Genomic DNA, 25,978 nt, shown 5'->3' on the forward strand with positions numbered 1-25,978 from the left:
TCAGTACACATGGCAATTGTCTTTGCAATTAGGTTCTTTTATCCAGAAGTGTTTGTGCGGTGAGGATGCTACACCTTTGTCTACAAAGGGAAGAGATCTAGATCCTCATTTGCTTTGTCTTTAAAGATACTCAGTCCTCAGCTGAAAAGGAAGCACAAATCCCCAAGAATGGCCTTATAGCTGTTCATAGAATGATTTAAAGTGGAAGGGACCTCTGGTCTATGCCCCTTCTCAAAGCAGATCCAGTTGAATCAAGCTGCCCAAGGCCATATCCAGTCACAGCCCACACCTCTCTGGACTCCAGTCCTTGACTACCTTCATTATAATGGAGTTTTTGGTTGTTTTGGATAGTGTCTGATTGGAATTTCCCTTGTTCCAACTTGTCATAGGCAGCTTTCATGATACCCCTGAAGTTATGTGCTTATCAGTGTTTTGCCATTGGAGGTTCAATGGCATGTCCTTGCAATTGGCTACACTGTAGTTAATGCAATCATCAGCTCTTCTAAGTCAGGATAGGCTTCCTTGGTGACAAACTGTTTGGCATCAGGGGGTCTACTGGTTTGTTTTGTCCAATTTCCTATGGCAACAGTGAGGGTTTATCTTCTAGTAGTAGTCACTGCTGTGATTGTAGAAACTTTTTGGTTGAAACTGTGTACTCACTTACAGAATCACAGAATTGGAAAGGACCTCTGGAGATCATCTGGTCCAACCCCCCTGCTCAAGCAGGGTTACCTACAGCATGTTAGACAGGGTTGCATCCAGGCGGGCTTTGAATCTCTCCAGAGAAGGAGACTCCACAACCTCTCTGGGCAACCTGTGCCAGTGCTCCATCACTCTCACAGGGAAGAAATTCCCCCTCACCTTCAGGCGGAACTTCCTGTACTTCAATTTCTGCCCATTGCTTCTTGTCCTGTCACATGGGACAACTGAAAAGAGTTTGTCCCTGTCCCCTTGACACCCTCCCTTCAGGTACTTGTACACATTGATAAGATTTCCCCCCTCAGTCGTCTCTTCCCCAGGCTAAACAGGCCCAGCTCTCACAGCTGTTCCTCATAGGGCAGATGCTCCAGCCCTCTGATCAGCTTTGTAGCTCTACGCTGGCCTCTCTCCACTAGCTCCAGGTCTCTCTTGCACTGGGGAGCCCAGAACTGGACACAGTGCTCGAGATGAGGCCTCACCAGGGCTAAGGAGAGGGGCAGGATCACCTCCCTCAACCTGCTGGCAACACTCTTCCCAATGCACCCCAGGAGACCATTGGCCTTCCTGGCCACAAGGGCACTTGCTGGCTCATAGTCAACCTGTCATCCACCAGCACTCCGAGGTCCTTGTCTGCAGAGCTGCTCTCCAGAAGGTCATTTCCCAGTCTGTACTGGTACATTGGTTAATAGGGTTATTTCTCCCTAGGTGCAGGACTCTGCACTTGCCCTTGTTGAACCTCAGGAGGTTCCTCACCACCCAGCTCTCCAGCCTGTCCAGGTCTCTCTGAATGGCAGCACAGCCCTCAGGTGTGTCAGCCACTCCTCCCAGCTTGGTATCATCAGCAAACTTGCTGAGGAGGCACTCTGTCCCTTCGTCCAGGTCATTGATGAATAAGTTGAAGAAGATGGGACCCAGTACTGAGCCCTGGGGAACTCCACTAGCCACAGGCCTCCAACTAGACTCTGCCACTGATGACAATCCTCTGAGCTCCGCCTTTCAGCCAGTTCTCAATCCACCTCACTGTCCACTCGTCTAACCCACACTTCCTGAGCTTCTCTAGGAGGATGTTGTGGGAGACAGTGTCAAAAGCCTTGCTGAAGTCAAGGAACACAACCTCCACTGCTCTCCCCTCATCTACCCAGCCAGTCACGCCATCATAGAAAGTGATCAGATTGGTTAAGGAGGATTTCTCCTTGATGAATTCTTGCTGACTACTCCTGATCACCTTCTTTTCCTCCATATGCTTGGAGATGACATCCAGAATGAGCTGTTCCATCACCCTTCCAGGGATGGAGGTGAGGCTGACTGGTCTGTAGTTGCCTGGGTCCTCCTTCTTGCCCTTCTTGAAGACTGGAGTGACACTGGCTTTCTTCCAGTCCTCAGGCACCTCTCCAGTTCTCCATGAGCTTTCAGAGATGACGGAGAGTGGCTTGGCAACAATATCCACCAGCTCCCTCAGTACCCGTGGGTGCATCCCATCAGGACCCATGGATTTGTGGATGTCTAGCTTGCCCAGAAGATCCTCCTCAACCAAAGGAAAGTCTTTCTCCCTTGTCTCCTGGCTCTGGGATTCCTGAGGGCTGCCCTTAGCAGTGAAGACTGAAGCGAAGAAGGCATTCAGTAATTCTGCCTTCTTTGTATCCCTTGTCACCAGGGCCCCCGCCCCATTCAGTTGTGGGCCTACATTTTCCCTAGTCCTGCTCTTACTACTGATGTATTTGAAGAAGCTCTTCCTATTGTCCTTGACATCCCTTGCCAGACTCAATTCCAAATGGGCCTTAGCCTTCCTTGTCATATCTTTACATACTCTGACTGCATTCCTATAATTTTCCCAAGTAGCCTGTCCCCTCTTCCACATTCTGTGTATTTTCTTCTTCTGTCTGAGTTTGGCCAGGAGCTCCTTGCTCATCCATGCAGGCCTCCTGCCCCTTTAGCTGCACTTCTTACTCGTAGGGATTCACCACTCTTGAGCTTGAAGGAAGTGATGTCTGAATACTAGCCAGCTCCTCCTTGGCCTGTGAGAAGAACAGAAAAAAAATCACTAATACATTCTGTGGAGTTGGAGCACCCTGGTGGCAATTTTCAGGTGCAGGAATGCAGGCATTTGCCTTTCCAATTCTAAGCTGGGTGTCTCAAATTCACTGTTATGTAGCACTTGTAATTTGTACTCCATTACGTCCGTTTAGATTCTGTAGCTTAAGAAACCCATTCAATCATATATACAATATAACAAGTAAAATATATTTTTATTGCTTTTCTGTTTTAATTCTGTGTTCAGAAATGTGCATGCCATGTGAGGTTCTGTCAATTTCTTAAAATCCCATGACTTTCTCCTTTATTTTAACGTTTTAAGATCTTTAGCAATATTACTCACTGCTTTGAAATCTCCATTTCTGAGATCTGGCCTGTGTATCACTTTTGATAATCTTCTCCCCTTGCTTAGTCTGTGACTGTTATAAATTAATGATTTTGGCACTCATTCTTAGAGGCACTCTGTTACAGTGCTGAATTGTTAGGCTTGCTAATGGCATCCTCAGTCCAGCATTCTATAGATGAGCCTTCTGTCACATTTACATTATTTAATACTTTCTTGATCAGAGCCTTGAATGGCAGTCTCCTATGTGTCAGGCAAGTTTATGTTTGGTAGATTTAGTTCTCTCTGCATAATGAATTTTGTATAAAGTGGAACAAGTCCAACAGAAGATACTGAAGGACATGAGATAATCACTAGCCTTATAGCTAGTAGGAGTAGGAGACTGACCTTCAAGTTATTGCTCCAGAGGAGAAATTTCAAGGATTTGGATCACTAATTCTCTGCTTCCATTTATTTTTAAAGTAAATTCCATGAATATAACTTCTTGTCATCCTTACAGGATTTATAGGCTTATTTCAGAACTCGAAGAACTTTGTAATAATTTTTCAGAGGAATTAAATCTTTTTGTCCTGATTATGATCTTGCCTGGTCTTGGGTTCTATGAGCTTTTGGTGGGGGGATGAAGCAGGTGGGGTGGAGGGAAGGAGCCATTTTATGATGAGGTTGTACGTGTGTGCATGTGTGTGTGCAGAGGAGTCATCTTCGTGGCAGACAGTGAGGAGCTGTGTGTGGACGCTGACAGCTCTGGGCAGCTTGGGAAACTGCGATGTCTGCATTGGGGAGAAGGTGCTTGTCTCAAACTCTCACATGGGAAACCTGGTCTCTTCGTTTTTCTTTCTGATTCTCTCCCCTGATGATTCTCCCTGGCGTTGCCCCTCTCCAGGCGCCTGCAACCCCTCGGCCTGTTCACCTGTCAGGCAGGGAGACCCGCTTTGTAAGTGCCTCTTAGTGTGCAGTGTGCACCGTTGCTCCATGATGCTCTCACCTGGCACTGCTGCTCTTAGCCCCTTCCTCCAGCTCTGTGCTTTCCAGCTCTTGGGCTTAATGTATGCTGGGGCCTGCTTTGTGGAGAGCAGATCTCAGGGCAGGAGGCTCACACCAGAGGCTTTTCCCTGCTAGCTACTGCTGAGATGGCATCTGTGAATGCTTCCTGGCAGAGAAGTTGTGGTGCTGATGGCTTTGCTCAAGCTCAGTAGCAGGGGCAGGGGGTATAAACAAGTGCCAGGATAAATTGAGCTGAAGCAGAAAGGGAGTCGGGGGGTGGTCCATGGCCAAGCCTGCACAGAGAGTGCAGTGTGTCTTCTCACACTGCAGGAGAAACTGGGAGAAGCTGTTAATGTGGGAGGGCTCTGCTGTGCTCCTCATGAAGAACAAGGTATGGGGGGAGGGGGGAACTTCCAGGCTTTCTCCTGTATGAGGTAGGGGCAGGTGGTCAATTTGGGAGTTTTTATGTCTGTTTTTATATGGAGCAGGGTGAACAAAAGAGTTCCTGTATGGACTACAAATTTTCCCTTATTCCTGTTTTCAGGCTTCCATTAATTTCATTGTATCACAGGATGACAGCAAATCAGTAAGTACATCTGCCATGAGACCCTACTGTAGTGTCCCTGTGCTTTCTCCTGCATTTAGAGCTTGCCTCTTCTATCTGTGTGTGCTCACTTCCAGCCCTGAAAGCCTCACTTATTGGCTCTTATATGCTCTTCTTTAACCCACCACTATACCTGAAGTTTATACAAATGCACTAAACCTTAAATTTTCCTGATTTGAAAGCTTAATGCAAGTAGTTTCGCAGTTTTTATTCCTGTTCACACTTGCAGCTTTCGTTCACGTAGTTTTTGCTGGCTCACTCAATTCCTACCTCCACTCTCCCTGGTATCTGATGTTTTCTTCCTTCCAAACAACATCCAACAGTGATGGCATCTAGGTCAAACCTCAGACACTTTTCTCTGCTCCTCACCCCTGTTTGTGTTTGCATTTCTAACTGGAGCCCTATTTGGTGCTCAATTCAGTTGTACCCTAGGCTTTTGCCAGTACCTGCTCCTGGCTGGTGTTTCCCAACTGCACCTCTCATTCATGATGCTTTTATTCTCCCAAACTCTGACATATTCATGCCATATCCCTCTGATCATTGCAGCTGCTTGCTGTTATGGCAGATTCTTGTGTTCTGAACTTAGCCATTGGCCCCACCTTTACCCCAAAAATAGTCTGAATCTCTCTGCCTGTCCAAAATACTTCTATCAGAGCCATTGCGTGCTGTTTGCTTTAGTAGCTCTCGCTCCCAGCCTGGTAGATGGAGTCAACAGCCTAGCTAAGGAATTGAGCTCAGGTGCATGGATTTGCCTTATTCACTTGTATGTCAGAGCCATCTTGCTGCCCTAACTGCTCATTTCTCTTCTCTGCCTTTCTTCTCTTCCTCTGCCCTTTCCCCTGTTGTGTGGTATTGGCACAAGCAGACCAAACCAGGCGTCATTCAGCCTCTCTCCCGAGTGCGACAGAATGCTGCCTCACGTAATTTGGAGGACAGGGACAGCCCCAATCCCTTCCAGCAACATGAGCCGTGCTTCAATATCCAGAACTCTGTAAGTGGCCTGCAGTTCCTTCTTGCTAAGCTCAGTCTTTTGTCCTAGGCTACTACAGTGCCACTTTTTCTGATGGGTAGGCTGAACACACCTTCCTTGTAGATTAAATATCACCCGCCTTTCCTAAGGTTGTTCTTAATTTTGCATCAGGCTGGATGCCTCAATTAAGAAGCCATACTCCAAACAAGCAGAGCCATGGTCAGTGCATCCCATTCAATTTTCTAAGAGGGATGAGCCTCACCAACCTGTCTTGTGTCTTCACTTACCCATTCAAGAAGTTTGCATTGTTGAAGATGAACTGTGGCTGAAATCTGCCAAGCAGTTACAGTTTTAGATCCTCATTTGTAGATGAGATGCTGCATTCTTAGGCATAAAACTTTCAGAACCTCTGTGTATCAGTCTTTAATCTTGGGGCAAAAGCCAATACCGTTTTACTGGTATCAAGTTTCGTGATTTGCAAAATTTGAAAGATTCATGTGCTCAGGGCTGTAAGTCAATGGGAGAGAAAGATTCAGGTATTTCAGTCTTTGTCTTGGTAAGAATTGCCATGTCAGACTTGTATACCTGCAATATAGCCCTTCCCTTTTTATTGATACCTTCCTAATGCAGTACCAAATTAGAGACCAGCTTGGTAGACAAAACCAAACAGCTGTATCTGATCCATATAACTGGCCAAAATTCACATATTTTGGAATCTCTGTTCTAATCTTGATGTGCTGCTCTTCAGTCTAGGCAGAAGGGAACATAATCAAACAACATAATTTAGCCTTTGTCCAGGAAGAAGAACTGCAAGGACCAGAGGCTGAGATAGTAACTAGAGTAATTAAAGGGGATTTGGTTTGAAGTAGAAAGGAAGGCAGTGGTATCATTTCCCTCTGCCGCCATTCATTTTTGTCATGCTTAGAGTAAGTCATCTTGACTCTTCTTCTTTGCTGACTGTGATGGGAGAAGGGATCACAGGAAAGACAGAGGAAAAGAGCAGCACAGATAAGTGACAAGCAGTAGGAAGGTCTTCTTGGACCTCATCAGATGTTTCTTTGAATAAGTGAAATTCTATGAAGGGAAAATTTGAGATCAAAGATAAGTTTTCTCCAGATTATAGAACCCTGAATGAGATGTAGCTCATGATTTAGGAGGCTGTGACCATTAGCCTTGAAACGTGTAGAAGTACATGCTAGCAGTTTTATAAACAGAGGTATAATAGTTCCTGCAAAAACAGAAATGGAATGAGACTGATAGAGGGATCTTCCTCATGGGAAGGGATCTATCAGAAATAGCCAGGTGAGGCTTATCTTTCATGCTGTAGTAACTTAAATTGGCTTGTTCAGCCTAAGTAGAGATCAGAGTAAAGTATCAAGAACTCCTCTATTCCAGCTCCAAAGTCCATTAATTCAAGATACGTACTGGTTGAATTGGGAAAAAATCCTTGAAGAACAGGACAGCAATGTAGCCCCTTGACCAGGAGGTCAGCCACAAAATTCTGGTCAGGTCAGTGAGGACCTGTACCACCACAACTATCATTCTTCCTCCATCCAAGCAATAAAACAGGAGTTTGAGTACTTTGGAAATACATGTACTACTCTGTATATCATACAAACAACATGCTGCTCACAAGGCTGTTCACAGCCTCGCAAGGCTGCAGGAACTGCCCCTTACATATTCCATTTTTCAGGCTTTGCAGGCTGATGATTCTGCTGTTTCCTCCATGTTCTCTCTTTTTTTTTTAATGACATACATCTCTAGTTACTTTTACATTTTATCTTTGTCCCTGTAGCCAAAGCCACCTTCACCTCCCTCTCCTGACGAGATCCCCATCAATGTCAAGCAAGCATACAAGACCTTTGCAGCAGTGCCCTTGTCACACCCTCTGCTTGAGACACAGGTAACTAGTGGTGACTGGGTGGAATGTTACACAAGCAGTGGAGCATACAGAAGATTGAGCATTGCAGGTGACCAAGGGAAGTAGAAGGGTAGGAAGGAGGTAGTGATTTGTTTTCTCCAGAGAAAGCTACCATGAGAGGGACATGTTGAGGTCCCTTGGAACTTGAGAGTCTACTCAAGTTGCAGGTGGTCACTCTGCAGAGTCCTATCAATAAATATTTTAAGTTTTGAAAGCTAATCGAATTTCACATCCCTGATAGTCCTTCAGGACATTACATGCTGTTGCATAAACTTCCTACCTGGACATACAGAAATGTCTGAAATCACAGACTCAAAGGCCAGGCTATACCCATTCTGAGGATTTGTTTGGTTAACTTTTGCTCATTAACTTAATCAGAATTATCCTTTTCCTCTCCTTCCTCCCTCGAAGTATTTGAATAGAACTACTTAGTCTGGATGAGACCCTTGGAGGTCATCTGCTCCAGTCCTCCATGAAAAACAGGGCCACATTTAAAGTTGTATCAGGTTACTCAGGCCCCATCTAGCTGAGTTTTGAATGTCTCCAAAAATGGAGATTCTGTGGTCACTGTGGGCAACCTCTTTTAGTGTCTGACAGCTGCTGCTGTGAAGAGTTTTCTCCATATATTTTATCAGAATTTCCTTTGCTGCAACTTGTGGCTGTTACCTTTCACCTGTGAGAAGAGTCTGATCTCATGCTCCATGTAACCCCCCTTTAGGTAGCTTTAGGTAACCTCATATGCTCCATCCCCCTAGGATCATTTGATCTTGATGGTCCTCCACTGCACTTGCTGCATTTTTTTAGTGTCATTCTTGTGCTGGGGAGCCCCAGACTGGACACACTGCTCCAAATGTACTTTCATAAGTGCCTGAGAGTGGAAGGATTGCCTCCCTGGACCTGCTGGCTTTTTTTTTTTTTTTTTTTTCTCCCCACGCACACTGGTATCATGCTTGTTCTACAAAATTAAATTTAGTTTTTAGATTGAGTTTGGATAGAGCTGAAATTGAAGGTAGTCTCCTTGCTGTTTTCTTGCAATTTGTTTTCAATTATGTAGTTTTAAAAACTGTTTCTCATTTTTTAATTATTTTTGACAGTTGTCATTTTATCCTTACCATTTTTGATTTCTGGTTTGCGAAAGATTTCATTGATCAATTTCTTTTTCCGGTCCATGTAGTTGTCCTTCTAATATTCCAGTTTTTATTCTGTTAAAAATGTATTTCATTTTCCCTGGCAGTGTTGCATTTCTTTGAGGTAAATTTTGGGTAGTTGTTGCATCTTTTATTGTAAGGCTTCTCCATCTTAAGCTGAACCTTTGGCTGCAGTTTATTTCACTTAACTATTTCCACATGTTTTCCAATTTCCACCCTTTTAATTTTTTTTTTTTTTTAATTTAACCCTTAATTTAAGTTAAATCTGCATTACTCATGATAGCCAAGTCTAAAGTGGATCTAACCCTAACCCTGATAGACCGAAAGGCTGTGTGCCATTCAGGGAGACCTAGACAGGCTGGAGAATTGGGCGGAGAGGAACCTCCTGAAGTTCAACAAAGTCCTGCACCTAGGAAGGAATAACCCCATGCAACAGGACAGGCTGAAGGATGACCTGCTGGGAAGCAGCTCTCCAGAGAAGGACCTGGGAGTCCTGGTGCACAGGAAGTTGGTCAAGAGCCAGTAATGTGCCCTTGTGGCCAAGAAAGCCAATGGTCTCCTGCGGTGCATTAAGAGGAGCATTGCCAGCAGGTCGAGGGAGGTGACCCTGCCCCTCTCCTCAGCCCTGGTGAGGCCTCATCTGGAGTAATGTGTCCAGTTCTGGGCTCCCCAGTGCAAGAGAGACATGGAGCTACTGGAGAGAGTTCAGCATAGGGCTGCAAAGCTGATCAGAGGACTGGAGCATCTGTCGTATGAGGAGAGGCTGTGAGAGCTGAGATTCTTCTGCCTGGGGAAGAGAAGCCTGAGGGGAGATCTTATCAACATGTGCAAGCAACCTGAAGGGAAGGTGTCGAGAGGATGGGGCTGGATTCTTTTCAGTGGTGCCTGTGTTTCACTTTCATAAAGTGAAACACAGGCGGTTCCACCTGACTATGAGGAAAAACTTCTCTATTGTGAGGGTGACAGATCACTGGAACAGGTTAGCCCAGAAAGGTTGTGGAATCTCCTTCTCTGGAGATATTCAAAACCCACCTGGATGTGGTCCTGTGTAACGTGCTCTAGGTGACCCTGCCTGAGCAGGGGAGTTGGACTAGATGATTCCAGATGTCCCTTCCAATCTTAACCATTTAGTGATTCACTGTCTCTGTCTGTCACTGTCTTTGTCTGTATTGCATGTGTGCTGTTGCTCTGTCTTGTGCTATCCCCCGTCCTCCTCCCATTTGAGAGAAAGAGAGAAAGAAAAAGGAATGCTGATAGAGAACCATCTTTTCAGAACATACAAATTTCTCTGTATTCTTAGGAATTGCCTGTTCAGACCAGCACAGAGAAACCCAAAAGTGCCCAGGAGGTGAGTTCTGTTGGTGGATCTGGAAGTAGGATGGGGACTCCTGCAATTCAGTCTTTTAGGACTGTGAGCATGGAAATGGGATCCTGATGTGGGAATGCAGGGATGGCTGGGGTGGAGAGAGCATGTGGGTGTTGGGGATGTGGCTGGGGTGGGCAGAGGTGAGGCACTCATGCTGGGGATATGTGGGAAGAGGGATTTGGGTTAGTTGCTGGATAGACAGTGTGCCTGGTGTGGTTGTCACAGGTGCCACAGCCAAGTGGACTGCACAGCCCAGAGCAGCGATCCTTCCGTGAGAGGCAGAAGTATTTTGAGATTGAGGTGAAGCAACAGCAGAAGGATAAGCCTCCCAAACGTGTCTCCTTGGTAGGAGAGGATGACTTGAAGAAGATGAAGGAGGAAGAAGGTATGTTAGAATCTGTGGCCAAGGAAACTTGGCCAATTCCAGTGAATTCTTTCTGAGTGGAAGCCAAGTGAGAGGGCACACACCAGGAATCCAACACCTCCAAAAGCCAATGAGTAGTTGTTAATAAAGCTTGGTGATAGATTGAAGTACTTGAAGTTTAAGGAGTTGTGTAGATGCTACACTGTTACCACGCGGACTGGTGGAGGTGCTTGCTGGAAAGGGTCCTGGGCAGCCTGCTTTGGGTGACCCTGCTTGAGCAGGGGGTTGGACTAGATAATCTCCAGAGGTCCCTGCCAACATCAACCATTCAGTGATTCTAAAAACACTTAATAGAACAGGATAAGCAGCAATATTACTTTGTAATAGGTCAGAATACCTGTGTGCTTGTAGGAGTCTGTAGAGAACAGCCTGCTCGCTGGCCCCTTTTGTCTCTCATCCTCTTGTGATTTGTGTGTCTGCCTGCCTGATGGTTCCCAGTGGTTCAATGCCCTATGTAGGGTCCTGTCACTGGCACTCCAGGCTGTATTCCCTCAAGGAGGCAGATGAAAAGATCAGGCACAGCACATGTGTGTGCAGATTCTTAGGGCTTTCCATTCTTGGGGAAGAGGTAAAAGGGTCTGCACACAACTTCCAGTCTGAGGATAAATAAACTCAACATGATGAGCTGCTGGAAAACCTTTATTCTGTAGAGAGTCTAGGAATGCTGAGAAGTGAAAGTCTTTGAAATTATAACTCCAGAGAGTTGTAGGAGAAAAGTTCAGTGAATAAGGAAGAAGGGATAGAAGAAATGGTGTGGAACTTATTAAATCTGAGGCATTAATGGAGTGGAGGAGAAATAAATACATCTGTGGAGAGGATATAGACTTTAAACAGTGGAAGTCTGCAGGACGATAAGCATAAGGACCTGCCCACAGATTGCATCCCTATGGGGTTTACTGAGCACTTCATGCTCTAAGGTGAGCCTTTGTTATTTTTGCAGCCCGAAAACTGCAGCAGAAACGTGCCCTTCTGTTGGAAGAAGAGGGGGAAGAGGATGAGATGGTAAAACAGGCACCTGATATGAGCCTGCAGTCCAGTGTCATCATTGAAGGAGTAGAATACAAGATTGAGAGGCTAAATGGAAGGAGCATCCAGGTCCCAGCAACTCGGTAAGGCAGACTGCTAGCTCAGTACACAGCAGTATCCTAACATCAGTAATTTTCAAGGAAGAGGGCTGGACAGCATCTCCTCTTGGAGATAGAAATGGGCAATATGCCATTTTTTCCCAGCTCTTTTCAGAATAGCTCCTTCAGTTCTGCACATGAGTATTTAGAACCGCTGATTTGCAGAAGTGGCTAAATCAGGATAAGCTGTGATGCTAAACCTGCCCCAGCTTTGCTCTTTTGAGGTTTTGTTTCCCAGTCCTCCTGGACTTGTTCTCCAGGTTGCCTTGATGTTGTTTTCCTTATTCTTGACCATACAGCTGGGGAATGAGAACAGACTTCTCATAAGACCTCAGATAAAAATAAAACTGTGGTAGATTAAAGCTGAACCTTCTGCTTTTGGACTTGCCCTTGTCTGACTCTCTCTTCTGAGTCTATGGTAAGACATTCTTCTTCTCACAAACATTTTAATTGTCAGCCTTGCAGTGGCTGAAAGCACTCATCCTGTCATTTTGAGTCTTATTTCTCTCCTTTGTTTCTCTCTTCTCTCTGTTGAGGAACTTCTCACAACATGAATACAGTTAGACCTTCTACTTTCTGTGCTGCCCTTAACTGATTACTTGGCAACTCTAAAGAAAGCAGTTCAATGCAGACCAACTGCTTAGTTTGATGTGAAGGCTTCTCCTATCCCTGCCTTTTGCATAATGAAACATAGGAGGTTAGAGAGTGCTAAGTTTGGCTCCCTCAGATTGCTTTGCTCAGTCAGCAATGAATTTACAAGGGAAAGCTCTGAGGGTGGGGCAGCCTGCAACTACCAGTGCTTATCTGTATAAGGGTAGGCAACTATTGATATAAGACTTTCAGTTGCATATTATTTATGCTCAGACAAAGGAGTAGACTGAATTTGTGTTTTTCTGAAATATTTTTGTCATGCTAGAACAGAAGCTAGAATTCAGTCAATATAAATTCGAACAGTAAAAGTAAGGGCTAAAATGCAGTGCTACAGTAACTGTGTGCATGTTCTTAACCTGTGGAAAACAGGTGATGGAAAACAGGTGATGTGGGTTTGTATGATCTCCTTTAATTTCAGGTCAAACTGAGTAGTGTCTGCATGTGCCACAACTTAAGATTGCAGATGGTAACTACAGCTCAGCTGATCTGATCTGATGTGTGCAGTAATTTGATCGTGAGCATAAATCCTCAAAATGTCATGCAATTGTGCATGGACTGGTTACACTGAGAATCAGTGCTATGGGATCACTCAGGATTTGTCCTTACCCCAGGCTTGCATTCATTTACAAAAGCAGGAGCATCATCCTTTGTTAACATTCATGCAGATCTGATATCAACAAAGGAAAAGCAGGAAGCAGCTAGGCTGCCAGTTCCATAATGGCAACTGGGAAGAGCCAAGCTAGAACTGTGGAAGAACTTGTCAGCAAGTACAGTGCATTAAGTGTGTCTGTGTGTGTATGTATGTGTGTTAGTGGAAGGGGCATGGTTGACCTCCAAATGAAGAAAATGAATTCTGAGGTTAGATAGGGAGAGCTTGAACTGTATGAGACCAACAAGGAAGGAAACATTTGCAGTATTGGAGATAGACCTGCTGAGCAAAAACTCAAGTCTCTCCAAAACCATATCTTCAGTCTGAATTAGCTGTTGCTTCCTGGGGCTTGGATCTGTTCTGAATATTCTCTGGGTATGCCAGCCTCTAGTACCATTAGCTGACATGCTTGTTTTGCTCTAGACTCTCTGAAGCCAGTGAGAACAGCAGCTCACAGAGGAATTCGCTGGAAGAGGGAATCAAGTCAGAGCAGAGAACCAGCTCTGTGTCTGGGTAGGTGGATAAGCAATGTCCTTTGCCTAAGAGCTGCCAGATGATGAAGCAGGCAGCTTCTGCTTTTCAGCAGATACGGGACATAAAAAAAAGGATTTAGTGGAAAAGGGGAAACTGCTTGGAACCAGCTTTTTAGGAGTAACTGACCTTTGTTGTAACTGACTTGTGTTCTGTGTGTGTCTTCCATCTCTCAAAGTGATGTTCTTGAACCTGGATGTGGTACAGGACAGTTGATGGGAATGTTCATCATTATCTTCAGAAGAACAGGCAGATAGTGCTGTGGTGGATCAGGTCAGCCTGTCTCTCACTGCTTCTCTCTCCCCAGGTTAAGTCCATTATATCTTGGAGGAGGGGATGCAGTGGCACCTGTGAGGACAGCCAAAGCTGAACGGCGTCACCAGGAGCGACTGAGAATGCAGAGTCCTGAGCTCCTGAGTGGTCAGGAGAAGGAACTTTCTCCAGCAGAGCGTCGTGCTCTGGAGGCAGAGAAACGAGCAATGTGGAGAGCAGCACGGTGAGACAGAAGAATCTTGCCTATTCTCTTCAGTAGGCTAGTTCATGAAGAAGATTGCTGCTGTGTGTCTTTCAGAATCTGTGGTATTAAATACAGGGAACATACAAGCCTTCCTAAGACAGATGTTAGAGGAGGCTGTTGTAGCACATCGCTTCTATTCAAATAGTGTAAAGCACCCACTGCCTGACTGAGCGTATCTGCTTCTGACAGGTGCATGAGTGAGATGTCTCTCTTACATTTCAACAGCGCTTGCACAGTTATGAGGACAGTGGAGTTTTATAAAAAACATGGCTCAAACACACCTATATGATAGTGAATGTATCCCTTTCCTCTCAACAGACAGCTCCTCAGCTCTTTTGTAATGTGAAGATGATATTTAGTGAAGCTGCAAGGCAACAGCTTGAAAAATGAAAAAGGGAAAGAGCACTTCTTGTATTTGATGTTACTAGACTGGAAAACTTGCTGAAGCCAAGAAGTTAGCAAGACTTAGATAATTTTATCCAGCTGCTTCTTCAGCTATGAACACATAGTTAAACAATTGTTTAGGGAGAGAGAACTTCCTACCTCAGAACTTAAGACTGGAAGCTAGTCTAAGCCTTTACTACATCACATAATTCCTTTCAAAAAGTGGCCAAGCTGCTCCTAAAACTAATTACAGTTTTCTTCCCTGAGTGTTCAGTAGCAGGCTATTCAAAGGATAATCTGAAACCAGTCTCTTTTGGAGTTTGAATGAGATCTTCAGAGGAACAGGGCTGCTAGAGATTCATCCTTGCCAACCTGTTAGATAGGACACTGGAGGGATTGCCCTGAGTTGTGATATCACCTTGCAATTCCAGTGTTTGTGCCCAGACAGAAAGGACAATGGTGCTGCCTCCTTCTGAGAAGGTTCCGTGGATGAAGAAATGAATGGTGCAACCTTCAACGATGAGAGTTGGCTGATTATCTAGGGCTTTGAGAGTATGAAGTGTCCTATTGTCATTTGGATATCATAAAATGCATCTGTTTATGGTTTATTTAGAGCTGGATTGAACTAATGTTTCCAGTACCAAAGCTCTTGTCTTTGGGGAAAAAAATTTTTGGTGTGCTCCAACTCTTTTGTCTTGAAAGAGTTTGCAGCCAGATCTGTCTATCCATTGGAAATTTTTTTCTGAAGCACTGAACAGGTTACTGAAAAGCCTATCTGTTGTATGAAACCTTAACTTAGAAGAGATTGAGTTCTGGCGTATTGTAGCATACTTAATATGCCTTCGAAACTGACCCTGCTTTGAGCAGCTTTTGGACCAGGTGACCTCCAGAGGTCCTTCCCAACACAAATTATTCTGTGTTTTTTACTCAATCTCTTATCCTTCTGCCCCCCATTAATGGAGATGCCTAGATACAGGCACAGCAATGAGTCAATGTCTTACCATAGTGTGCTGTTACGATTGTTTTCTCCCTATGCTACTGTTCCAGCCTGTAATGAAGGCCAGAAATTATAGCACTGTATCTGCTGCTCTGACTTGCTGCATATTGTGCTTTATTTGGCATTTCATGCCTGTTCTAGTTGCTGCTGTTCTCGTGGTTTCAGTTTCACATGTTTTCAGGTAGCATCATTTACAAATGAGGTCCTGTGTTTTCACGTTAAGCATGGATTTCTGTCCTATTTTTTAATGGAGAATGAAATGTTTTTATCTTTTTTAGAGTATATTTTCTGAGCAGAATGGATTTTCATGTAACTTAAAAATTATTCAAAAACAAATCCTCTAAAGCAGCCAAGAGAGAAAATCTAACTCAAAAACTGAAAAAAAATGTTTGAAGTATATATTTGGACAAATTAAGTGATTATTATTAAGCAAACTGTTTCTCCTGAGAGATCATGCAGAACCAATGACTACAAAGTATTATGTGAAGAACAACCCTTTTTCCTGTACCTTAACAAATGGAAGAGGATTTGTGAACTGTTCTTGCTGGAATAGAGGCAGTGTCCTTGCATTGTAGGGCTACAAGTTGGGTAGGTGTTGGAGAGCTAATACGTGCTTACAAATCGTTGCTTAGAAGAGGTTGGGCTGAGACTCAGATGACCAGATCCAAATTCTTGCTCTGCCCTATAGTTCCTTTTGACCTTGGACAGATCACTGGATCTCACTGTGCTGCAGATGCACTCCTGTGAGATGACAGTAATAGCACTTCTCTGTCTCGCAGGGAAGCTATAAGCATAAACGCATAAAAGCTGAAGGTCAATATGATAGTGTATAAGCACCACAGAGTCAGCAGGAGCAGACATCTAGCAGAGAGTTACTCTTCAATTTTTGCACCTAAAAAAATGCTCCACTGTTGAATTTTTTGTATTTGACCTAGCAAACAGAAGTTGGCTGTTAGGCAGCTGTCTGAAAATTAACTTGACTATGCTTTGAGAGGTGATAGATTCTGATTCCTCATCCCTTCCCAATTAGGACCCCATGCTTTTCTCTCCCTCATGCCTTCATTTCCCATGTGTATCTCCTCATACTACAGGGCAGGCAGTATGAAGTAGTATCAGCTCTGATTTCTTCCTAAACCTGAACATGAAAACATCCAGAAAATGCTAGAATAAAAATTTTATTTAAGATAGATATAGAATGGAAGACCATGACATTGCCCAAAATACAAACCTTTGAAAGCAAAGTAACTATGAGAACACTGCTCATATATCATAGCATGTGCACCAATTGCCTCAAGAGTCTGTATTCCTACAAGAGCTTGCTGCTGTTGCCAGCAGATAAAGACACTTCTGATGCTGAAAAATAAAACAGCATTTTTTGAAATGTTAGTATTATTGACTCTTGTAACACTACCATACACCTGCCTTTGGTTCTGTTTCAGCTGGATATTTGCTGAAATTGCATAGGGCACAATAAAATTTTTGCATTGCACTGATAGAAAGATTAGTGAGTGTTGAGTGTAGTGGTCATGTCTACTGAATGCAAAATGGAAATCACTGCATTCCAAACCTTCAGTCTCATCCCTTTTAAGCATATTTTGTTTGTGGAAAATGAACTAGTGAAGGAAGAGCCATTCAGGTGTAGGAGTTGCATGCTAAAAGATCCATGAGCCAGCAATGTACCCTTGTGGCCAGGAAGGCACATGGTCTCCTGGGGTGTGTTAGGAAGAGTGTTGCCAGCAGGTCGGGGGAGGTGATCCTGCCCCTCTCCTCAGCCGTGGGGAGACCTCATCTCGAGCACTGTGTCCAGTTCTGGGCTCCCCAGTGCAAGAGAGACATGGAGCTACTGGAGAGCATCCTGCGTAGGGCTGCAAAGATGATCAGAGGGCTGGAGCACCTGCCCTATGAGGAACGGCTGCGAGAGCTGGGCCTGTTTAGCCTGGAAGAGAAGGCTGAGGGGGGATCTTATCAATGTGTATAAGTACCTGAAGGGAGAGTGTCAAGGGGACAGGGACAAACTCTTTTCAGTTGTCCCGTGTGACAGGACAAGAGGCACTGGGCAGAAATTGAAGCACAGGAAGTTCCGCCTGAAGGTGAGGGGGAATTTCTTCCCTGTGAGAGTGATGGAGCACTGGCACAGGTTTCCCAGAGAGGTTGTGGAGTCTCCTTCTCTGGAGACATTCAAGGCCTACCTGGATGCAACCCTTCCTGACATGCTGTAGGTGACCCTAATGAGCAGGGAGGTTGGACTAGATGATCTCCAGAGGTCCCTTCCAACCTTACTGATTCTATGATTCTAAAGGGATCTTGCAACTGCCTTAGTTTTCAAGTATCAGATCCAGTCTTACGATTTCTAAGTTCTGCAGACCAGGTCCTCAGTTCCATTTTGTTTCTTGTAATACCTTCCAAGATACTACATTTTCCTCAGTTCTTAGAGAAGGGTCTGGCTGATTCCTTGGCTAGGGCTATAGCCTTGCTTATTTTGGCATTGGCAGGAATCAGTCATTCACCATAACAATCCTTTCTGTAAGCCAAGGATGGACACTTAAGCTCAGTGTGTGCTGGATGTCCCCTCCTACCTCACATCTCCCAGGATGAGCTGTTCTTAGGACCTGTCTTCTAAAGCTGAGCAGGCACAGTGGGTTTATGGCAGGCAGCCAGGGCTGATGTCTTTGTTCCAGAGATCCCCAGGCAGTACCACATGTGCTGTTTGGGAAGGAGGACTAGGTTGCCCTGTGTATGTTGCCACAGCCTCACTAACATATTTTTTTAAAATGTATGCCACTGACTTTATTATTTTCTTTCTAAACTTCTATCTTGTGATTCTTTCCACTTCTCTGGTCTGTGTGCTATACCCTGACCCCAATCCTGACCCCATCCGTTTGCATGTTCTTGGGTTTTCCTTTTATGTACTGTCATCTGTGCCATGCCAGGACATGTGTGCCTGCCTATCTCTTCCCCCCTCCCCCACAAGTGCTTTTTAGGGACAAAGATGTTGAGACCCATGCTACATAAGTGGTCTGAGCACACAAACAACTACTAGCATTCATGCCATAGGAAGAGTATGATTGAGAAGGTACAGGCACATATCCAGAAGGGACAGAAGGTGTCTAGAAAGAGCTGTATGTATCTTGGGAGTCTTCCCAACATGCAAGTGCTCTTTGTGAATGCGCTTGCCTTTTTGGTTGCATGTGTTCTAGGGCCTGTGGCAAATACAACTCCCTCCTGATGTCCACTTCGCATCCATTTTTCTCAGGGTCAAGCAAGGGTTCATGCTAACAGATGGTCAGATATGTGTATGCAAATGTACACTAATAACTGTCCAAATGTGTGTGCATTTGTGCTTATGTGCGTGCACACACACACACACAATCATGTCTTGTACTCAGTCAGCTTCAAACATGCACACCCTTTGCAACTACCTACTGGGCCATTTCTGTTGGTCTGCTGGGCCTTTCTAGTCATCTTTTCCCAGCACATGAGGAGGGCAGTCCCTAGATGCTGAGGCTGTAAAGGCTAACACTTCTAAGCATGTCATCCCAGATTGCCCTCTGCAGGTTCCTGCTTCTGCAGCAGTTGGTGTTGGATAAGATCAGATATAAGAGCTTGTTTTAATCAAGGCTACCCCTATATCAGATGCATATTTTTTTTCTCATCAGGGTATGTTCCTGTATCTGTTTCTTTCTTTCCCTGTGCTAGTCTGCTGTGATGTTCATCATCATCATCTCCTCTTCTTCTTTCTCCTCTTCTTCCTCCTCTTCCTCCTCCTCCTCCTCAGATCCTCAGCTCTTGAAGACAGTATTAAACAGTACGAGCAGGACCTGGCCAGGAAGTTGTACCAATCCCGACAGTGGGCACCTGCTCCTGGGGCCAGGCCAGCTCAGATGCCTAGTCCAATGCAGAGTCACGTCTCAAGAATCTCGGGGTCAGGAAACCAATCCAGGTGTGCACAGCCCCTCTCCTGCCAGCTGCATGTTCAACAATCCCTGTATCCTAGTTCAGTGCTCCCAGCTGTGTCTTGTTAGAGCTAGGGAGAAAATTTTAGTATTCATTTTGCTGAGGTCCCACAGACTACCGGCATTTATCTCAATGAGAGTGAGATGGAGGGGTGCAGGGCTTGTCTGATATTTGGGAAGCAGACATTTCTGAGAGCTGAACCCACATTTTCTTAGGTAGCTCATAATCCTGGCAGAAGAGGGTTAAGATAAAACATAGTGAGAACACAGAAGAGACTAAAGCCCGTGAAAACTGATCCTCCTCATTTGAGGCTAGACAGTTTGCCTTCCTCCTTCCTAACTTGGGTTGCTCTCCCATCATATAGGACACCTCCAGAAAGGCCTACAGCTTCTCAGAGGGTTGGTGCTTAGTTCTAGGTTCTGTCTTTTCAGGGCATTTGATGGTGCGTTTTTCAAGATATTAACGTCTGATGACAGCAAACCAAGCTGTTCCTTCCTACTATGAAAGTCTGTCTTGCTCGGGAAGCCAAAGGCTAATGTGCTAATTCCACCTTTTTGCACTCAACCTGTTGTCTGTGGTCTGGCTGCTTGGTATAGAAGAAGGTATTAGATGTTACCGAGATGACAACGTGTGATGTCTGTTTCTCTCCACGGCTTCTTTCTGAGGCAGGATGAAGTCACTTGAACAGGATGCTCTTAAAGCCCAAATGGTTATTGCTAAGTCCAAGGAGGGAAAAAAGCGCAGCACTCTGGAGCAACTGGCAGAATCACCATCACCTGTTCCTACCCCATCACCAACACCGCTTGAAGGTATTGTATAGCTATTCCTATCTCTGAGGAATAAAAGTTACTGCTTCTCTAGCTAAGCCTCTTTCTTGTGATCCAAAACAACCTGTTGAAAACAGTTGTCTCATTCTGTTGAGACTGGAAGGTCCTTTTGGGCATATGACATCTCTCAGCATAGGAGATAGTCCTGATCTATAGAAAAGAGACTTAAACATCTCGGGTATGGTTCCAGGGACCAGAGCAAAAGAAAACCCAGCATCATGACCACAAAGACAGGAAAGAGGTTCTTGTGCTGAGGAGGCCATCTCTTTCCTCAGCATAGTCTTTTATTACACTTACGTGTTGCTAAATGGCAGGGGAAGTGCTGTGTGTAATAGAACCATTCCCTAAATAGTGCTTTCACATCTTATTTTGCAGACTGCAGCCCCAGGAATGTCACTTCTCCAGGAAGGCTGGTATGAGATGCTTCTGCTTATTTTTGTTATTTTGCCTATAATTCTGGGATTTGTCAGTCACTGACTTGGGGCGTAGATCATACATCTGGTCCACAGGATCCCTACTTAAATACTTTACCCAGGTCTGGTTGCATGATGTGCCAAATGGTGATGAGGGCATCTTGCATGGAACTCTGACATACCCATTGCTAGAAGCATCTCCATTTTTAACAACTGAGTTTTAGTGTCTGGTTTCTGTTTCCCTGTTTTATTATTCCACCCCTTTCTTATCATTTTTTTTCCTCCATCTCTGTATTCAGAAAGCCTTTCATTCCAGAGATGTCATAGCATAAAACTGAGAAGTCCAGCTGAAATCGGCATCTTGCTTTTTCTAGATACAGTGTAAATGCAACAGGATTGTTGCAGATAGCTTCCAAAATTAGTAAGATAGACAGAAGAGTGGGAACAGCTGCACAGAGGGGACACAGCTTTGCCCAAGGTCACACTGTAGAGCCAAATCTGGATTGAAATCCTGGCTTTGCTAAAGCTATCAGAAATCTTGTCACTAATTTTTTATGAAAATAGGGTTGTCACCTAACTTGATGTGCAGCTTGCTGCACATTATGGAGCACATAATGCCTTCTCTGCAACTTGGCAGCCCGTGTCTTGATACCGGAAGAGATAAAAGACAATGTCCGAGAAATGCCTCATTTTCAGAGACTGTATCCAGCCGGAAGAGATGAAATACAATGTCCCAGAGAAGCCTCATTTTCAGAGACTGTATTCAGGCATGCCTTGGCACTGAGAATGATGCTCTGCCTCTGCTTTTGTCTCTGTATAAATCACTCTGCTTGCAACTGTTTTTTTTTGTCCATTCCTCTCCCCTTACTCTTTCTTCTCTATTTCGCTTCTTGCTGTCCTTTCTAGTCCCTGTCTGAAAAGAAGTTTGACTACCGGGAATTTGCTGCTATTCCTTCTTCCAAACCTGTTTACGAAATCCAGGTATAAACTGCATGCTGAATTCCTGCCATCTACTAGATTGGTTAGAGCCTGATTTGATGGTAGTGCCTGCAAGTACAGTGATGACTTAGAGCAGAGGTTGAACCCCTTGAGGAAGCCCTCTTCAGAGATCCTGTCTGTGTAGGAGGCAATGATGACCAGCCATACCATATAATTCAGTTATTCCTGGAGACTTCATTCAAGTGGGATTGTGAAGAAATTGATCCATATGGTTTTAAAACTATTGACAAAGCCTTTGCAAATATATCTTCACCTTAGAGCATTATTTCTCAGTGCTTTTAAGGTCACCACCTTTGAGCATGATACAAGCCCATGGCAACTCTGGCAAACTTCTAGAGACAAATCAATTGATTCTAAAATATTTTAAAGTGAAAATGAGAATTAAAAGAGGCAGCCTACAAAACTGAGTGCCAATAAGTTGTAAATTGGAGCAAATTTAATTTCAAACTAGAGCGTATCCAGCATCCTGCAAAAGAAACAGCTGTGCTTAAAATTGCCATATGTTGTAACTCTGCTGTAGATGAATTCTGAAATAATCATGTGATGAGAGCACACCAGACTGTGGGGTGAGTGCCTTGGCCAGGTTCTTTCAGGAAGAAAAATTCTCATTTCATTTAAGCTGCTGTGTCATTCCTGTGATCTACCTCTTATTTGTCTGAGTCTGTCATTGACTGATTACATTTGTGACAGTTGATCAGAGCAGACACTATGCATCCATTATATATATATATATATGTGTGTATATATATATATATTTTAGTGAAGACAATGAAGTGGTAATATTAGATACCTGGTGTTACATTTCTGTTGTGCATGGAGAGGTAGAAAGTACTGCCATGTTAGGCTTTAACCTGCTGTCATGATGCAAAGATCTCAGGTCTGAGATAAGATCTTTGGGGAAGATCTTATCCCCAAAGTTAAGCTGACTTTAGCAGAATTGCAGTTGGAGGATTCTTAGGTAGTTTTTCATTGTTTGATTCATATTTTTGTCTGACTGTACTTTTATTGGTGATATTACCCAGCCTTTGGTAATCACTCATCTTTTTCTCTAAGAATCCTTTCCCTTTCAGCATATGTACCTGTCCAGGTTCTGTACCAGGCATGTTGAGGGCTGGCAACTTGAGCCCCAGTGTCCAGGGGCCAGCTCTGGACCACTTGAGTTTCCCCAAGCCTCTGCTGAGGTCATAATGCCATCCTGTTCATGCAGCTAAGAAGCTGCCTCCAAAGAGTAACACTACACCTCCAAGTCATCAGGCAGTTCCTCTGGACCTCTCACAGCAGTGCAGTATTTAAGAGACTGTTTCTCTTCCTGGCCATCATCTCACAAGTATGTCATGCCCTTTGGATTCCTTTTGCTATTTTCTGGAATATGAAAAGCTCCTCAGCAATACATGCCAAAGCCATCACTGTCCCCTATGCTCTGCTCTCTGCTCTTCGTGAAGAGCATAGCTTTTGCCATACCTTCACTTTATTTCTAACACACTAAATAGTCTGAGATCATCTCCCCTTCTTTCCTGCCTCCCCCTCCAGTTTTGCTGGCTGCACAAAATAGGCAAAGCTTATATGGAGATATAAGCATTTTGGACTTCTCACAGCTGTGAAACTTCTACAGTGCTTTCCATATAAATACATAGAGACCTCAACCTTTTTCCTGCAGTTTAAAATTACACACACTTCTCACTTGTGCTGTTCTTGAGCTGAGCAAGGAAAAGACCCCAGGCAAACAGATGTTGCTCAGTAGCAACCAGAACTTTCAGAAGAGTTTGATGTTACTAAGTTTGGATACTGAGCTCTTCTGAAACCTGGTCCTATTTGTATAGCTCAGAGAAGTGTTTAGCTCCTCAGCCTAAGTATTGTGTACAAACCTGGAAACGGAAGAAATAAATGCAGCCATTGTTGTGGTAAACAGAGGACCTTAATAGAGTAGTTTGACCTTTCTGATCTTGAAGCACTGTCCACAACTAGATTAAATTCTGTATTTAAGCAAAATAATAAGAGTTTGAGACATTTATGCCTGTCCCCTCAGTGACCAATGATGATGACCAAAGTTGTTGTTTTTTGTGTTGTTATGACTCTGGTCTGATGAAGTACAGATAGCTGTGGTTATTGGAAATGATCCTCATTTTGTAAAGGTTTTAAAGTTAGCAGAAAGTGCTGGAGTTCCATGATTATTACTTTAGCCTTCTCTCCAAAGCTGTCTTTTAAAATGTCTGCTAGGTTGTAAGTGCATGTCCATTCTCTACACTCTCTCTACAAATACTGAAGAATGTTGATTTTGCCTATGAAGCTAGGCCTAGAAACACTGCAGATACAGAATTAGGATCCAAGACTGTCAAGGAAGTATAGATTTCTCATGTCTTGTCTCTCATGTTTCTGCTTCTTTTCTTCTTTATGCTTTCTGTCTTTCCTGTCACTTCCTTCCTGCACTCCTCCCTGCCCACCTAAAAGTACTAAGAGGACAACTCTAATGGGCAGAGGCACTTCTCATCCTGCAATTCAAGCAACAGGCTACTTGACTTTAGCACAAATGATTAATGTATTATCATGTGTGTTCACAGTGTCATGCGCCAGTTGCTGTATCACCAGACCCTTTGAGGGCAAAAGGTTCTATGTGTTGGAAGGCTAAAAGTGGGTAATTACCTGGCATTAGTGTTACAGAGGTAAATGCTCATATATTCTGCTCTTTTCCAGTCACCTGATGCAGCTGATGATCACAGATACGTAGATGACAGAAATAACTCAGGTAAGTTGATGGCTGAGGGGAGTTCTCCTTGTACTACTTGCTTCCCCTAGAGGGTCTCTTTGCCTGTGGAATCAGCACTGAGGACATCAGTTTCTTGCTGCTTGAAGCAATTTCCTTTTTTGTCCCATTCTAGAATGAACCCTCCAAACTCGCCATATTGAGTTTTGGGTAGGATTTTTGCATTGTTTTAGTGACAACTAACTTGCTGGTAATGATGTCTAACAAACAAGCATGCCTAGTTTCTTCCTGCCTTTTTTTTTTTTTTTTTTTTTTTTTTTTGCAGAGCAAAGAGTGGGCAGAACATGGGTGGGAAATTTTGGCCTCTGGCAACTGCAGTAGGTAGATAATGTTGCTCAGGCTCGGCCAGAAGCCTGTGCTTCTGGCAGTCGGATTCTTTGCTCTAGCAGAAGGTAATGGCAGATAAATTGCTCCTGGTTCAGGGCTTTACATGCTTGAGTACCCAGATGACTTGCTAAGTCTGACCTTGTGGATCTGCATGCCAGGTGGCGTAAATAAACAATATTGAAATCTCTGCCGTATCTGTTCAGTCTTTGTTGTTTATCTTCCAGTCTCCAAGTACAATACAGAGGCTCAGACTATCTCCTGCTTCTTTGTGGGTGGCTGTTGCAGAAGCATGGAGCTCAGCAGGGCCTGCTCCTTAATATTAGTGTTATTTCTTTCAACAGTTAGCACTGGTTTTCTTCTGCCTATTCGGCAACCATTTTTTCCCCTTTAATGTACACAAGAAACAGTTTCTCAGTTTTATCTTGGTAAATCTCCTCAGTAAAGGCTGCACTTCAGACAGCTGATCCTTTTGTTCATCATTTCCAGAAGGAGGTTCTGCTGCAGGGATCCTTAACTAAAGCTCATTTTCCTGCAAATAGTATCTTGTTCATCTGTCAGTGTAACTCTCTCAACCCTGGATTTCTTTTCTGAGATGATCCATTCAGTCAGTCTGCATAACTAGGGAGTTCATAGAAGCATCAGGAGCTGATCAGCACTTGCGCAGGGACTTCAAACCTCACTATTGCCTATCATCAGTCTCTTGGGCCCTCAAATGGAATAAAAGCCATATTATCGGATGTTGAAAAAAAAGACTGTGATGCTGTATTAAGAGCTTTTTGAGCTAGTCTTTGGGCTAGGTAGTCCTTAGATTACCACTGTTTGAGGCTGGGATATGTGTGAGGTGCCAAAAAGCATGCAGTTTTTCCAAAATTCAATCTGGAATGATAGCAGATTAAGATGCAGCTATGCTATTTTGATATGGGACAAAGCTCTCAGGGATGTTTGGGGTTTTAGGGGGGGTTTCTTTTTTTCTTTTGTTTTTTTTTCCCCATATCTGGTTCTTTCAGGCAGTGCAGCATTTCATTCAACATATAGACTTTTTTAAACTCATTCATGTGCCTACAGATTTTTGGCAAGTTCTAGCATCTGTGTCAGGAATAAAACCCTCCTTTTCAGCATCAGTTCTAGCTTCCTGCTAGTCCTGCTTTTGTCTCTTTTCAGATACACTTCTCAGAATACGTGGAGAGTATATTTGAATGAAGTATTTTTCTCAAGAAAAATATTTGAGAGTTGGAGAGATTTTATTTGCAATCTTCCTTACCATAAAAGGAAAAGAAAAAAAAACTTTATTGAAAAAACCCTGTGTCTGCCCCACTGCTTCCAACTCATCCCACCCTGCAACACTAGCTTCATT

General features: G+C 44.0%; 1 protein-coding gene across 21 annotated transcripts in view; it reads left to right on the forward strand.

Moving 5' to 3' along the window:
- Window positions 1-25,978, forward strand: part of SCRIB (scribble planar cell polarity protein) — a 118,044-nt gene that overhangs the window by 88,102 nt on the left and 3,964 nt on the right. For 8 of the 21 annotated variants that reach the window (XM_062570797.1, XM_062570800.1, XM_062570807.1 and 5 more), the window contains 13 exons: window positions 3,957-4,007; window positions 4,602-4,643; window positions 5,527-5,652; window positions 7,427-7,534; window positions 10,001-10,048; window positions 10,292-10,451; window positions 11,431-11,599; window positions 13,338-13,427; window positions 13,753-13,941; window positions 19,967-20,106; window positions 20,500-20,537; window positions 21,444-21,518; window positions 24,228-24,279. In XM_062570797.1, coding sequence (XP_062426781.1) covers window positions 3,957-4,007; window positions 4,602-4,643; window positions 5,527-5,652; window positions 7,427-7,534; window positions 10,001-10,048; window positions 10,292-10,451; window positions 11,431-11,599; window positions 13,338-13,427; window positions 13,753-13,941; window positions 19,967-20,106; window positions 20,500-20,537; window positions 21,444-21,518; window positions 24,228-24,279 — 1,288 coding nt within the window. The other 13 variants (XM_062570799.1, XM_062570810.1, XM_062570814.1 and 10 more) reach the window with 10 other exon arrangements.

Source organism: Rhea pennata, chromosome 2, assembly GCF_028389875.1.
Source record: "Rhea pennata isolate bPtePen1 chromosome 2, bPtePen1.pri, whole genome shotgun sequence".
NCBI lineage: Eukaryota > Metazoa > Chordata > Aves > Rheiformes > Rheidae > Rhea > Rhea pennata.